The sequence below is a fragment of the Lagopus leucura genome, unplaced genomic scaffold, assembly GCF_019238085.1.
Source record: "Lagopus leucura isolate 7727_CA_CO unplaced genomic scaffold, USGS_WTPT01 Super-Scaffold_100159, whole genome shotgun sequence".
Lineage (NCBI taxonomy): Eukaryota > Metazoa > Chordata > Aves > Galliformes > Phasianidae > Lagopus > Lagopus leucura.
Genome location: NW_024962335.1, coordinates 1,945,361 through 1,960,802, shown reverse-complemented (window position 1 = coordinate 1,960,802; position 15,442 = coordinate 1,945,361). Strand labels below are relative to the sequence as shown.

The 15,442-nt window shown below is 38.9% G+C and overlaps 1 protein-coding gene across 1 annotated transcript in view; it reads right to left on the bottom strand.

The window, feature by feature from the left end:
• The window catches only part of OTOGL (otogelin like), a 90,134-nt gene that overhangs the window by 72,636 nt on the left and 2,056 nt on the right, over window positions 1-15,442 (bottom strand). Inside the window, exons 3-11 of the mRNA XM_042889899.1 lie at window positions 15,232-15,393; window positions 14,432-14,663; window positions 13,181-13,241; window positions 12,134-12,232; window positions 11,321-11,475; window positions 8,185-8,306; window positions 5,262-5,467; window positions 2,357-2,484; window positions 1,678-1,784 (exon numbers count right to left, since the gene is read on the bottom strand). Coding sequence (XP_042745833.1) covers window positions 1,678-1,784; window positions 2,357-2,484; window positions 5,262-5,467; window positions 8,185-8,306; window positions 11,321-11,475; window positions 12,134-12,232; window positions 13,181-13,241; window positions 14,432-14,663; window positions 15,232-15,393 — 1,272 coding nt within the window. The remainder of the gene's footprint in view (window positions 1-1,677; window positions 1,785-2,356; window positions 2,485-5,261; window positions 5,468-8,184; window positions 8,307-11,320; window positions 11,476-12,133; window positions 12,233-13,180; window positions 13,242-14,431; window positions 14,664-15,231; window positions 15,394-15,442) is intronic.

Here is a 15,442-nt window from a genome sequence, read left to right as displayed (position 1 = left end):
GTTACATAATGCAAAACACTACCAGTTTTTAATGTGAAAACCCAACAACTCCTATCACTCTCCATGAAGGACTTGATGCCAAAATGAACCAGTCATAAGACATTTCTATTATAAGTACTAGCAGCACAGATTAGCTGAGTTTGTCTTTCAGCACAAAAGATCAAGCTTCCAAATTAACGGTCTTGAAAACATATTAAATGGTATTTGTATTCTGCTTTCAACACATCTGTTACCAAATCAAACACCACTATATTCTTTGTTACAATGATCACAGTTTCTCCCAATTCTTTTTATCTAATCCAATTAAATGGGTCTTAATACAAAGAATACTTGGCATATAAAATGGCCCCCCTTTATAAACTGACATTAAGCCACAAGAAGAGACCTCTTATAAGCAAAGTAAGCCTAAATTAATTAGGTTCTCAGACACAGAAACTTCCTTCAAGGTTTTTAACATTCACACAATTCATATTCAGCACACACATGCATTTCAACAAAAATCAAAACCTCCTTAATGCTGTAATACGGCTCAGTATGACGCTTGAAAGTTTGCTTCTCAATATACTTCTTTTACTCCTTAATACCATGACATAAATTAAATATCACATCTTAAAATTTGCTTTTCATTATTCTTCTTCTGACTGAGGAAAAGGCACAATAAGCTCCTGAGTTACACTGATGCTATGCAGAGGCAGCTCAGCTCTTTTCTTAGTTGAATTAATGTACAGAGCACCAAATGCAGAAGAAACACTTTGAGAACTTGCTTACAAACTCAAATTCTTCTATATTCACTCAATGGCAAAACAGAAAACTCAAAATTCATTGAAAATGAACTAACAAGTTGTAATGGATGCTACTGAGTGATTCTTGCTTTTAGTCTTGTGAACCTTTCTGTATGCTTTTGATTAAATTGATGATACTCTGAGAAGATTATAATAGTACCTGACACAAATCCTGTTATTTATGACAATTGCCTCTTAGTCATAAGACCTTTTTAAAAAAGAAGCAATACATTGCTCAGTTTTCTGTTCCATTACTCTCTGAAGCAACTGTTTACTGTGAATGACTGGCAAATAAATAAGAGTCCGGGGCTAAGAGAAAAACAGCAGTTTACATATAACCCCAGCAACTGAGGATGTGCAACTCCCACCAAAACCAGTGAGAGCTGATTTTCTTTTTACATCTCTGAATTTATATAAATAAAACAGTCTTGAAAAAAATCTACATGTTTGAATGATGATGCTTGTTCTACTATATTTTTATCAGAAAAACAGTCTCTATGGAGGAAATGTTTCTACTCCTCCAGTATCACCGATATTTCCTTTCAGTATCGTCCTAATCGTGTATTTTTTGCTCAGAGCTTCCAGATGTAGTATTCTGTGTGTGCGTGTGACTAGCAACTACCTTTTGTCATTAGTGATTTTCCATGAATTTCTCTCCCACGTGTTTGTCTAGTCTTTCCTTGAATTCATGTAAATATCTAGCAATCAAACTCGAAGCACAGGTTATGCGTCCTCTAGTTCCACAGTAAAGCACCCATTGAGAGAAACAACATCTCCTCCATTTTGAATTCTTTTAGTTCCTACCAACTTCACTCAGTACTGCTCAGTTCTTGCCTTAGAAAAGGAAGCATTCATTTCATGCATCAAAAAAAGGAAACAAGAACTCCATTCTTACCTGCAAAGATCATTCATACAGCTAGAAATATAAGAATATGGATCTATGCTCTCATGACAGCTGAGAAAAGGAAATTGTAGGAGTATTTGGCACTTGAAGAATATATCCTGTGCATTAAGGAAAATCAGTAAACAACAGTTAGAAAATAGTTTCTGAACAAGCATAATTAATTTTAGCTTTGTTGATCTAATCTAGGGTCCTTCATACTCCCATTAAAGCTTGAGAATCTCAAGTCTATGTGTCCTCTACCATTCTTCCTAAAATTTGTCCTCTCTAACTGCAGAGGCCTGATCACATGCTTCTCCCAAACTACCTGGCATGGCAGATTGCAAAATGACCAAAAAATTATTTCGCGTCAATCCTGGAGCTGAGCATGGTACTTCTGCAATATCTCATCATTTCCTACATAATGAGCTGTAAGATGCCAGAACTGGAAAGTGAGTAATGCAGCAATGAAGACCTTTACCACTTGGCACATCCTATTGGAATGTTTGTACTTTCAAGCTAAACTGAAGATCTTCAGACATTCCCCAGCAACAGCCCTGACCTGAATCTTCTCAAAGCCTCAATGCAGTTGAGCTTTCTTTCTATATGGTTTATATTACTACATTCTTGTACCATCACTAGGCAGAGAAGATTTAAAAGAATAATAATAATAATTACTACATGATTAATTTACCTCAGTGGATTCTGCATTAGCTGAGCAAGGACTGGAAAAATCTAAGGCAGTAGGTACACAAGCTGCATCATCTGAGATTTGCACAGTCCAGCTATTTGCAAATTCAGCAATGTCTTCTGTATATTCACCTCCTGCGTGATAAGAGAACCAGAAGAAAGACTGTCAGCACAAACTAAAAAGAGGTCTTGGAAATTTCTGAATGCTTTTAAATACATATGTTACTTCAGATATTGATATGTATAGAGTACGTAGAGTTTAGAAAAAGTTGATTTTTCCTTTTTAACATTAGGCAATATATTATACCACATTTAGATGAAAAATTACATAGGTATATATATGGGGCAAATATTCTTTTTAAATACAATTAATGACACTTTTACAACAAACATACAAATAAAAACTACTTTAACACACTGAACGTTTAGAAAAAATACATCTCTTCAAAACAATTTAAGACTTGCATCATGTTTCACAGTGGTCAGCTAGCACTGTTATCTCACTCTCTTCCCCTACTGCAGAAAACCCCTATGACAAACATAATACTGGCCCAATTCTCCTAACAGCATGGGGATGGGAGAATGAATGAATGAGATGCATAATTGGAAGTCATGGCAACAGACACATAGAAACATGCAAGAAGGTTGCGGTAAAGGAACAAACCCAAAATTCCCATATTTTTGCAGCAAGAACTGTGTATTACATTTTCTCTATGTTCTTAAGTATGCTAGAGAGAGTTTACTGCCTCCACTTTGAAGAACAATAATTAATATCTATGTAATTGTTATCTATGCATGGTTAAGAGAAAGAATATTGAAGAATATTGGAATGAAATTAGTTGCTTTTTTTTTTTTTTTCTTCATAGAACAGTATTATCCAAAACTTAATTCAACTTCGTTCAGCACAAAATGTACACAGTTTGACACTCTGGAATGTGGAAAGTCCCAAAACACAATAATCAGATATTTGTACTTGGATATCCACAAATAAACAAAACTAAACCAATCTAGTTCACTTAAGAGCCAGGGAGAGTTAAAACTTTTCTCCTTTGCTGACAGAAGAGTTCTGAAACCCTTCCCAAACTTAAAAGGCTGTTTTTTGTCTAGAAGTAAACCTGTTGATACAAACCTGGTTCTGCAGAAACATTAAAGAGTTTTATTTTCATTTTGACATGGCTCCAAAAAAACATTCTAAGTCTTAAAAAAATCCCACTATACAAAATCACTGTCCTTAAAATAGTTTTACTCACAGATACAGTCCCATGTATTAAAGCTATAGAAAGATGCAATGAAATATGAAAAGAAATTGATTTTTTAAACTGTGCTTTGATATTGAGACTCCACAGCTTCGTTATGTAAGACAATGCAAAAACAGGGCATTCAGACTCTGCGAGATTCAGGATAGATGTAAGAATTTCCTTCACACTACTGTAGGAATAGTATAGTCAGGGGAGACAAATCATCACCCCAAATGAGAAATTGAAACATTTAGAAAAAACTTGCAGCTTAGAAGCAATTTTAATTTAGTTAATCTATTCATGTGAAGATAGCAGAACACATAGCGTTGTATTTGCACAGGTAAAAAGGTTACCATACAACTGGTTCAAGGTTAAAATAATTCACAGTGATCTGGATTGTACTCTACAATAATACTGTCATTTCTGACAAAGAGAAGAACCAAAAGAAATGACAATGGAAAAAACATGTCGCTCTGAAATTGAAGAAAGAGCTGTCATACTTGTCTTTTATAACAGAGAACACATTTAAAAATGCTGAGATAATTACTTTTAAAGAATTTGTGTGAGTTCATTACATCTTCAGAATTCCATTTTTCATCACCATTTTTTTAACTAGTTATTAAACATATTAAACTCTGGTGTGCAGCAATTAAGGTATGAAACAGTGAACACACTTCTTTCATGACAGAAGAAATACTAGGAATTAATATTGGGCAGATTTTAAACAGTGCAAAGAAATGTTTCTTCCTTCATTCAAAGTCTTGAACACCTGCCTATCAACCGTAATGAATGGAACAAAACAGAAAAGGGAAAAAAAGTTACAGTGAGATAAACTTTTGACTTCATAAACTGTAGGGTCATGGGATTTGATTCTCTCAGCAATCAATGATGAAACAGTTCTATCTTTCTTCTTATCAGACTGAATTCCTATGTTTTCTCTTTCTTCACATTGGTTGTGAGTAGGACAAAAGTTTCTAGAGAGTAGAAGTATTTAGAACTACACAGATTACAGAATATTCTACCAACTTAGTAAATCACTTCTTCCTCAGATGAGACAGCGTTGGACAACTCACCATACAGGGTATTAGGAGGCCCTAAATACAACATACCAACAGAGAGATATGAGGAACTTTCTGGAAAGTGCTTTTAAATGTAAATATTTCAGGTCATATTTTTATGACAGCAATGTAAACAAATGACTCAATGTGGTGTTTTTTCCAAATATTAATATTTTGTTTTTTCACTCTTTCCTCCATTCTTAAACCTACAGAAAACCACAAGTATTTGCTTATTTATTTATTATTTCAAGGCACTTCCATCAGTTAAGATAAACATAGACCAAGCACTTTGTTGAGCAAGAAAAGGCCTAAGCATACATATAACTAGTTTCTTCAATTGGGATTTTTTTCCCTAAACGTGCCCCCAGCCTCACTGCAATTTTGGACATTGTGTTGAAGGATATGGTTTAGTGAGAACTATTGGTGAATGGTTGGACTGGATGATCTTATAGGTCTTTTCCAACCTTGGTGATTCTATGATTCTGTGAAGAATAGAGCACATATTCTATTTTCTATTCAAATAAGGACTCTGTCTTTTCTTGCATAAAAGATTTTAAGTGAACATGGAGCTGCTTACACAAGGTAAGGGTGTATTTCCAAGCCATTTACTTACTATTTTGCAGTATCAAGTCATCATATTTATCACCATTAAAATTTCCACAGAGGCCACAAGGTTTTCCATGATGATCTTCTGTTAGCTTAATATAAATACCAGAGTTTCCATCCCAAGCAAGAGAAAAACCGAAGGTAGTTTTCACCAGAATATAGTCAGCCAATCTCTCAAAGAAAACATTTCCAACTGTCTGTGGCAACATTAATCTGGAAAAATAAACAACTTACTTCAAAGATCACAGATGAGACAAGATTAGTAGTAGAAAAATACACATAAAACATTATCATCTAACTCTCTACACACTTTTTTCCCCAGGTTTATAGAGCCACTTCAGTATTTTGTCATCTATTCTTTGCCATCTGTTCTTATTTGCTTGTCTGTATGGATCATTACAAGTGAATGTTTTTCTGGTGTATACAAGTATCAGTTGTTCCAATGATAAGTCTGAAAGAATAATTCATCTTCATTTTCAAAATTCAGCTCAGGCACATAGAGGAATATGTGACTTCATGAGCATCCTGGTTTGCATAGGCAGCTCTGTGAAATTACTATCAGTGCTCCTGGTATGGTGAGCATCAGCAGTCCTTCTGGGCACAGGATCGATCATCAGGTAGGTGAATGCAAATAGAGGGTTTTACAGTACAGAAGATGCTCATGAACAAGAATTGTATGACATACAGTCATATAATTTTTTAGTTTGGAGGAATGCCTAAAGGTCATCTAGTCCAACTCCTCTGAAATGAGCAGGGACTTCTATAGGTAGATTAGTTTGATCAGAGCCCTATCCAGCCTGACCTTGAATGTCTCCAAGGAGGGGGTTTCCACCACCTCCATGGGCAACGTGTTCCAGTGCCTCACTAACATTACTATAGAAAACTTTTTCCTTACATTCAACCTAAATCTCCACTCTTTTGATTTGAAACCATTTTCCCTTATTCTATCACAAAAGACTCTGCTAGAGTCTGTCGAGTCTGTCCCTTTTCTTCTTACAGACCCCCTTTAGATACTGAAAGGCTGTTCTCAGGTTTCCCTGGAGCCTTTTCTTCTCCAGACTGAGCAGCCCCAGCTCTCTCAGACTGTCCTCACAGGGGAAGTGTTCCATCTCTTGGATCATTTTTGTGGCCCTCCTCTGAACACACTCTAACAGGTCCACATCTTTCTCGTACTAAGGACTCCACATCTGGATGCAGTACTCCAGGTGAGGTCTCCTCAACGCAGAGTAGAGGGGAAGGATCATTTCCCTCAGCCTGCTGGCCACACCTCTTTTAATGCAGCCCAGGATACGGGTGGCTTTCTGGGCTGCAGGGACACATCATCGGCTCATGTCTAGCTTGCCATCCACCAGTATACCAAATCCCTTTTGGCAGAGCTGTGCTCTACCCTTATAGCCCCCAGCTTATAGTGATAGTGGGGATGCCACAATCCAGGTGCAAGACCTTGCATTTGGATTTGTTGAACCTCATGAGGTTCACCTGGACCCACTGTTCAAGCCTGTCTAGGTCTCTCTGAATGTCATTCCATCTCTCAGGCATGTTGACTGCACCACACAGCTTAGTATCATCCATAGTCTTGCTGAGAGCATGCTCGATTCTACTGTCACCATTGCGTATCAAGATGTTAAAGAGCACCAGCCCTAGTACAGACCCCTGAGAGATACCTCTTATTACTATTCTCTGTCTGGTGAGCCATTGATCACCACTCTCTGGGCATGCTGGCATGCTCTCATAACCAGTTCCTTGTCCACTGAACAGTCCACTCTTCAAATCCACGTATTTGGAGAGAAAGACATTATGGGTTACCATGTCAAAGGCCATACTGAAGTCCAGATAGATGATATCTCTGGCTCTTCCTTTGTCCACTGACACGGATATGCCATCATAAAAAAATGACAAGGTTGGTCAGGCACAACCTGCCCTTGGTGAAACCATACTATTATGCCACATCACCTCCCCCTCTTCCATCTGCCTTAGCATAGGTTCCAGGAGGATCTTCTCCACGATCGCCAGCACAGAGGTGAGGATGACTTCCCTGAATCATCCTTTATACGCTTCTTAAAAATAGGTGCTATATTGTCTTTTCTCTAGTCACTATGGACTTCACCCGACCATCATGACTTTCCAAATATCATCATGTGGCTTGATGATTACATCAGATACCCTCCTCCCTTGGCCAAAAAAACACTGGAAAATAATACTGTAGCATGATTTAATCTTAATCTTCCAAAAGCGGTTCTGTTGGGATGAACAGACTGATAGTATTATAGTCATCAGCCTCAGATGCTAATGTCTGTAACATAATTATATCCAAATACATACCTTCTAACATGTTATGAAAGAATACCTTAAGTCTTTGAAATTTGCTGTACTTTATCAAACAGCAAAAAAACACTTATGATAGTCTTGTACTCATTTTTTTATTTTGAAAAAAAAAAAGTTAAAAAAGAGTACATTGGATGTTGGATGTACCTCAGAGATTTTTGTGGAGTATTTGCCCTGAAGGGGCAAAGGAGATTTAAGATCTTTTATTCAGTTAATTCAGACTTGTCTATAAGGTTATGTGTTTGATTAAGCATAGCCACATACAAAGCATAAATAATGACTGCCTTGTTCAAAATGGTATCATGATGCATCAGAGATTAGCTGAAATAGTCTGATGCAGACAAACTGTACAAAGTCAGGATGGTTAATCACTAGATCTGAGCTGAGAAGTTGAACAGAAGGTTTGTGTAGGGAGTGAATGTTCATTTAGATATTTTATGAACACTATTACATCTTCCTACCCTTGTCAGTCCCAATTCAGAGCAGCCAGGGATCAGTAAAAATACAGAGCAAATTATGTTCCCTGTTTGACATAAAAAGCAGTCACTTCTTGAACTCCGTAATTTCTGCAATAAAACATTTTATATGACCATTAGAACACTTACCTGTTTCCTTCCTTTCTTACTTCATGTCCTGAAATAGTTATTTCTTCTTGGTTTGAAAAAAACAAGCTGATTGACCTCTGACAAGAATATACTGAACCATGACAGTGAGGACTGTTATGAACCTTCAAGGGGAACAACATATACACAGTTAGAACAAATGTTTGTTACCAATAATTTCCTGCGAGTTTTCATAAGCACACATATGACAATTTACTTTTCTGTACATTAGTCACCAAAGAGAGTTAGAGACAAATATTTAAATTATAAAAAGGTCATAGTTACAAAAATATGCAAAACTAGAAATTTGCGCTAACCAGTACTGCTGAGAAATAGAGCAATTGTTTAACAGCACAAAGTATCACAAATCAGTGGCTTAAACACTGCAAGAAATACTCAGGTATATAGCATAGATGAACTTCATAGACAGACTCTGTAGTAAACTAGCTTATCACTGCCAGTGTAGGAGCTTGTTATACACACTGAGATACCTCTACAACTTAGTTTCTACAGGTCTGGAGGGAATACTGTAGGATACTAAACCTCGGCCTAAAGCCTGCATTCTCCTTGCCAGTCGAGACCGGCACCAGCTGAACTACAGAATGCCTTACTGAACCACTCAGGATTTGTTGAGATTTGAGAATGCTCTCACAGATTATTGCAGGCATCTAACTTAAGTGCATTGTTAAAACCTGTTTTTCATTGGTTTACCAGGACTATCAGTGGAAACAGGAAGGCTCTTCTGAAATCTGCCTGTCCCCATCATACACAGATAGGGTCATGAGCCAGAGTATTGGCTTGACTCTCACATCAGCTTCTTAGTTTGAGCACAGCAAGTGTCACTCAACCAGAGAGAGATTTGCAAAATAGTGTGGCTCACTGTTATAGGCAGTATGTGACTTCCATGACTGCCCATTACTAGAGAAAGGTTTTAAATAGATCTCAGGTGTGTGCTTCTAGAAATGAAAACCATGCAGTTATTATCTCTGCATGTCCACAATTTTATGGCAATAAAATAGATCTCAAATAAAAAATAATGTATTATCAGGCCTAGGAATGGGCATGATATGCCAGCGTGCATTTTTTTTTACAGTTTGGCAAAAAGGATGCTACCTTTGCAATTGGGATTCCATTGCAATCCCAGCCATCAGCATTGCAGAGTATGGCTCCTGCAGTGCAGGAACATCCCTGTCGCCAGAGATATTCCAGTTTTTGCTGGCCAGGGTGTGCTTTCAGGACATGAAAACTGTGGGCTCAGATTTATTCTGACTACTTACATGCGCTAACAAGTTAAACACTACTATGACCTTATGTGACAGTTTTCTTGGAGAAGGATAGGTGTTGTTGGTTTTCTTGACAGTGCTGCAAAGCGAAATAAATGAGTAACTGTGAAACATTTTTCCAGCATGGTAATAGGGGCTGTAATTAGAAACCAGCACTCTCACTTTTTCAGAGAAGATCTATTGGTAAACAAATACAGTGCTTACATATACACTAACTAATCTCCCTCACTGACACTAAATGCTGGAAATAAAAAATTTACTGTTTCTTTGAGTGAAATAAACCAAGTCAGTAAAAGCATTAAGGATTTCATATGTATAAAGAAAGTCATAATTAAAGTCATAGTAAATGTTGCTAGTATTGAAAAATGGTTTCTATGTAAGCCTGCCCTAAGATAGAAACACAGTCAAAGAAAATCAAAATTGCTCTCTTCTTCTCTAGAGAGGTGGATTTCTAAAATCAGAAGGACCATAATGTGAGCATTTGGTAAGGTTTTCTGCTCTCCACAGCCCAATTGGAGCTGACTGTAATGCTTCAGCATTACTTGTGATTTTTCTGATTAAACGTCTTTAGGTTTTTTAAAAATATGACATTTATTCCAGCAGTGGTAGCTTCTCTCCTTCCAGAGCATTGGGTATCCACCAAAATATTGATTCTAGATTGTAATATAATCATGGAATCATGGGCTGGGTTGAAAAGGATCACAATCACAATCATCATCTAGTTTCAATATCTCTGCCATGTGCAGAGTTGCCAACACTAGACCAGGCTGCCCAGAGCCACATCCAACCTGGCCTTGAATGCCTCCAGGGATGGGGCATCCACAACCTCCTTGGGTAACCTGTACCAGTGCATCACCACCCTTTATGTGGGCTTTGCCACTGCATTTTAAGAAATCTCCCAAAATATCAAAGCTGCACACTGAATCTAAAAATTATACAAAATAATGGAAGGTAGATAGCATCTGCCTATGACCTGAGTGAGTGGAAACAACAGATTAAAATTCTCTGAATGCTACTATTTGGGGAGCAAGAAAGTCACATACTTGTAAATGAAAACAGACCCTTGCAGAAGGAATCAGAATCTAGATCTGCCTTCATCCCTGTAACCACTGTACCACCATGTTTGCGTTACAATTAGGACCACTCTTGTTCCATCCCCTTGCAGAATCAGCAACAATTGTAGAAAAAATAGCATAATGAGCTGATGTCCTCTCCACACAATCACCTTCCTTCAGAGGTAGCACAGGTTTGAATTCTCCCTGATCTCTGTATCATTAATCACAACTTAAAAGAGTGCCTCCCATACATAGGTCAGGATGAAGGCTTCTGAGCTGTTAAACTTCCCTGCATGACGCAGAGGTAAGCCAAAATTAGAACACAAATCCCCAAGGGAACAGACTTTTCCACGGGCTGGGGGAGGCAGTTCCCATCTTAGCAAGCCAGTGGCTGCAAGTCAGGGTCTGCTACACTTGGTTGCCCAGCCACCAAGCAGCTGATAGCTGTTTGCACTTCACTCAGCAATTCGGTATGTTCTGCGGTCTGATAGCTGAAGTTTATTGAAGCTTCCAAGGCCTGCTTTAAGACCCAATTTGCTGCATGGGATTTCCCAGAGAGGAGAGAGCTGAGATCCTTTTTTAGCATAGAGGGAATAAGAAATACTATTTTTAATATACTGACTCCGTTGATTATTATTTCACCAGTGTTTTGCGTTACTGCACACATGCTTAGATGTTTTCCAGCAGCATAGTTTTGTGTGTAACACAGCAGTTTGATCCGTTTATTCTCTCTCTAGTTACTTTATTTATGAAATATAGGAATACTCAGGATGTATTTCTAACATATGCTCACATACTTACCCAAACAGTGTAATGTGGTTCTGGAGTACCGCAGTCTTTTGCAAAAATATAGGAGCAATTTCCAGGAAAGTAGTAGTAGATGCCATCAAATGTTTCAAAATGATACTGTCCCCATGATTTGCAAATCCCATCTCGGTCCTTGCCATTGTTAGGAACTGCAGAAAACACACTGAGTTTACAAGAAGTACAGTAATAAAAAATGCAAAGGTGGCAAAGACATCTACAGAAGTAAAAGTTTGGGAAGGAAATAAGAGTTATGAACAAAGGGAATAACAAGGATGAAAGATAACCTGATTTTTTTTAACTTGAACTAAAAATACATTTAAAAAAAAAAAAAATTAAGAATGCAGTTTTAGTCCCACACAGTCATCAGAAATGTTGGGTTCACTTCAATGATGACATTTTAATACAAAGGACTACTGAATATCTGGGATGATTCTTGGTATAAGAGATTCCATAGTACATTTAATGAGTCAGTTATTTTCAGCAAGTCACTCCATCTTTCTATCAATTGTATAGCTACTCAGTTAACTAAAAAAAGTGGCCTGCTGCTGATACATTAGACTGTGATCTATCTGTTATGGTATCTGTGAATCCTCATAGTCCAGATGCTATAACCTAGGCATTTGTACTGTTGCTCTACACATTTCCCTAACACCTAGTATAATTTCAGTCCTCTTGTCCTCTAGTGGAATGAAGTTTTGCTACTATTAAGGAATCACAAAAGTTATGTTGACAATATTGTTTTTAAAACCTTCCCCTTATATATCACTTGAACACAAAACTTGATTAATGCTTCGGCCCCAGACTTACCAATTTGGCACCTGCTTCCTTGAGCTTGAAAAAACTGACAATCACAGTCACCTGCCTCTGTGCAGCTTGCTCCATTAAGGCACTTTTGAGCACACAAGCCTGTCAGCAAGCAAAGCAGCCTTTTAGTAGATACAGTATTTTTCAGACAGGTTGAGACTCACGTTAGATGTTTGTTCTAAAATCATAAGCATCCATATTAGCTAAGAAAAATAACCAACAAGACTTTCTTTTTAACATTTACTTAATTTTATGCTTTGTGTTCCTTGGTTAAAAGACAAAGTTCTCCCTCTTCTAGTCTGAGATTTGTACACTAACAAAGGAGCAAAAGGTCAGTCTCCTCCCAGCAAACAAAAGGTCAAGTTCCCATGTAAAGAAACCAAATCCCAGTCCTCCCGATCTAGAAATACACAGGATGAAGATTATTTTAATTGACCAAGTTCAGCACAACTCATACATATGTTCAGCTCCTCCCTCTTAGGCATTACAGCAAAGGGTAGATTCAGCTTATTAACAGTCTAGAATATATTACAGAGACAAAACTGGTTAAAAATAATTCTCAGGAGATGCTAAAAAATTGTATAAAGTTATTTCTGCTGAAGAGGTGACTGAAGTCAGAAATTTAAGATTACATGGGAACGGCTTGTTTTGTGTTATAATTAGTAATTGTTTCTAAAAGCAGTTTAATTAAAGGGTTTTGCAGCCTGTTTGAAAGTTAAGACCTCACTGTGTACTAACTGTTCACTGAGGTTGGTCTAACTCAGAGCTCCCCAGAAGTAGAGGAGAAAGAGGTTTTCAAGTTTCAGGTTTGCAGATAGTTGCTTTCCTTCCCAGGAAGAAATTATAATCCTACATACAAATATTTGCAATGCTGACAGCGCTATTTTAGAAGTACATTTTCAACAGGAAATTTCTGCAATTTAATGAGGATAAAATGAGATAATGAAATAGGTTAGGGTTTTGTAGAGGATAAAGCCCACAGCAAAACAGGAAGCAGGTAGGAGAGCAGAGTGTTCAGTAGCATCTCCTCCCAGGGAGAGTGGCACTCACCTCTTGCTGGGCTCCATGTCAAGGTCCCATTTAGGTGCAATTGAGGAGATGTAGCTCGAACCTATCAGAGAAACATAAAAGCAAAATCAGGGTATTTGTACTTTACAGATTCACCAATACAAGCCCAGGGCCTTACAGAAGGATTGGGTTAGGACTTGGCAGGTTGTTTCAGACATGACACAGCCTCACTTGCTACAGACAGATTTGCTGCCTGGACAACAGGAAAGGCAGTGACTGCAGCACTTGTGGGGAGGGGAAGCATGGTTTAGGGGAATAGAGAACTATACAGCAGTATACTGGGGTCACCAATAGAGAACTATACAGCAGTATACTGGGGTCACCGCTGGCCTTCTCTCCATGCCCTCTGCTTTACCAGTGCCAGTGAACCAGCAGAGTTCTATAGAGGAGATCTGCGTTTATATCTGGGAGGAAGAGTGAGGACCTGAGAAGCATTCTGCCTTTTCACTTCCATAAAATACAAAGAGTTGGAGAGTGTGGAGATGCAATATCCCTTCTTCCCCAGATTCCCCTAACTCATGCCCTGCAACACTCCCTGATCATCTGATGTGGCCACTTCAGTTGTGATAGATTTTACGTCCCATTTAAGACTCTTCAGAACTGCATTTCAGCTCATCCCAACCAAAAAGGAGACAGATCGATCTGCATGCTATCTTGTGGAGGAACAGGGGGGCAGAGGGCTGTAAGGAAGCCCTGGGTTCTGACCCAGCACTCTGCTGTTGCAGTTTGTCATGTCACATCAATCCTTCTGAGAACTGAACAAATCCCACGTGACAAGCACTCCAGGCTTTTTGTCCCCATTAGATTAAAACATTTACTAGCATGAAGTGCTTGATAGATATTTTGCACTACATTTCTTCATGGCTATTTTAAATCCTTTTGTTCTACAAAGCTTTGTCCTTCTGCTTAGATGGTTATTCTTGGCCATTTGTTTTTACTTCTCTCTCTGTGTATTATGAAGTTATATTTCTGTACTCCCATGCTATCCATTCAGGTATACACCAGCCTTCAGCTGCACAACTGAGCAAAACAAACCATTTAAGCCTGGTGAGAAACTCTTCTTTCTGCAAATCCTGCTTAACCTCTGGAGCTTGAGCTAACAGATTTCAGTGAATGCAACTGTACGATAAAGGGATCAGGTGAAGTCCCACCAATGCTTCACATGTAAATACTTCCTCCTCCAACTGGAAACAATTTGATGCACTCATGCAGCACAATCTGTCTGTAACCAACCTGAACTGGACTCCACCAGAAAGCTGTTTCACAGGCTGTCTTTAGCCAAAGAAGTTCCTCATCATCTGTGTACAAAAACATTCCTCTCCATTCCTTCTCCTCAGCAAAGCGGCTTTTTGCTTTTGTTGTTCCGGAGAGGTAAAGCATATTTGCTGTGACAGCACTGTCCTGCTGAGCACCTCTCTGACACACCATCAGTCCCAAGAGTCCGTTTCCCTCAGAAAGTGTTTGCCTAGTGAGGGGAAGAGGCTTGACTCACCTCAGTGTTATGTTTCATACTGGCTGCTTTCTGTCTTCTTCAGGAGACTAATCTCCAAGAGGCTGAGAGAAAATAATTTGTGGTTGTGTTGCAGGCTGTCTGCAAGAGCCAGAGCAGAGGCTTTGGGCTCCGCACCTCACCCTGGAGAAGGGTGCTGTAACTTCTCCTTGGGCTCTGCAGCACAAGGTGTTTACCCACAAGGGAGCAGGATTCCTCTTTACTATAAAATTCCAGTCAGACATCACCTGTGCAAGGCAGCAGTGTGGGGCGTGGGGTGACTGGTGGCCACTGCCATCACCACCACATGCAGTACCCTCCTCTGCAGTCATCTCTGTGTTTTTCATCAAACACTAACAGCCTTCTGGGGCTTTCTGTTCACCTCCACACAAAGCAGAAGAGCAGTGGTGTTATTTCCCATGGTGTGCGTCAGCTGTTCTGTCGGGGTGGGTAATTCAGGGAGCTTTCGCCAGGAGTGAATGAATGCATGAGGCCATGGGCCTCGGCTGGAGGCAGCAGGTAGGGAACAGTGGCTCCTGCTCACCGTCCTCCTGTTACCACGGCCTTGCTCCTTACAAAGGCCCCATTGTCACAACAGCAAAGCCCCAGAGCAGAACAGGGGGAGGAATTCCCCACTCTTTCGGAGGTATAACCTACCTCTGTTGTTAAGAGATCTCTTTTCTGTCGAGTTGCATTAAACTCGTTTCTGGAAGAAAACAAAAAGGATCTTGTATAACCAAAGGTCCCAGGAGCAG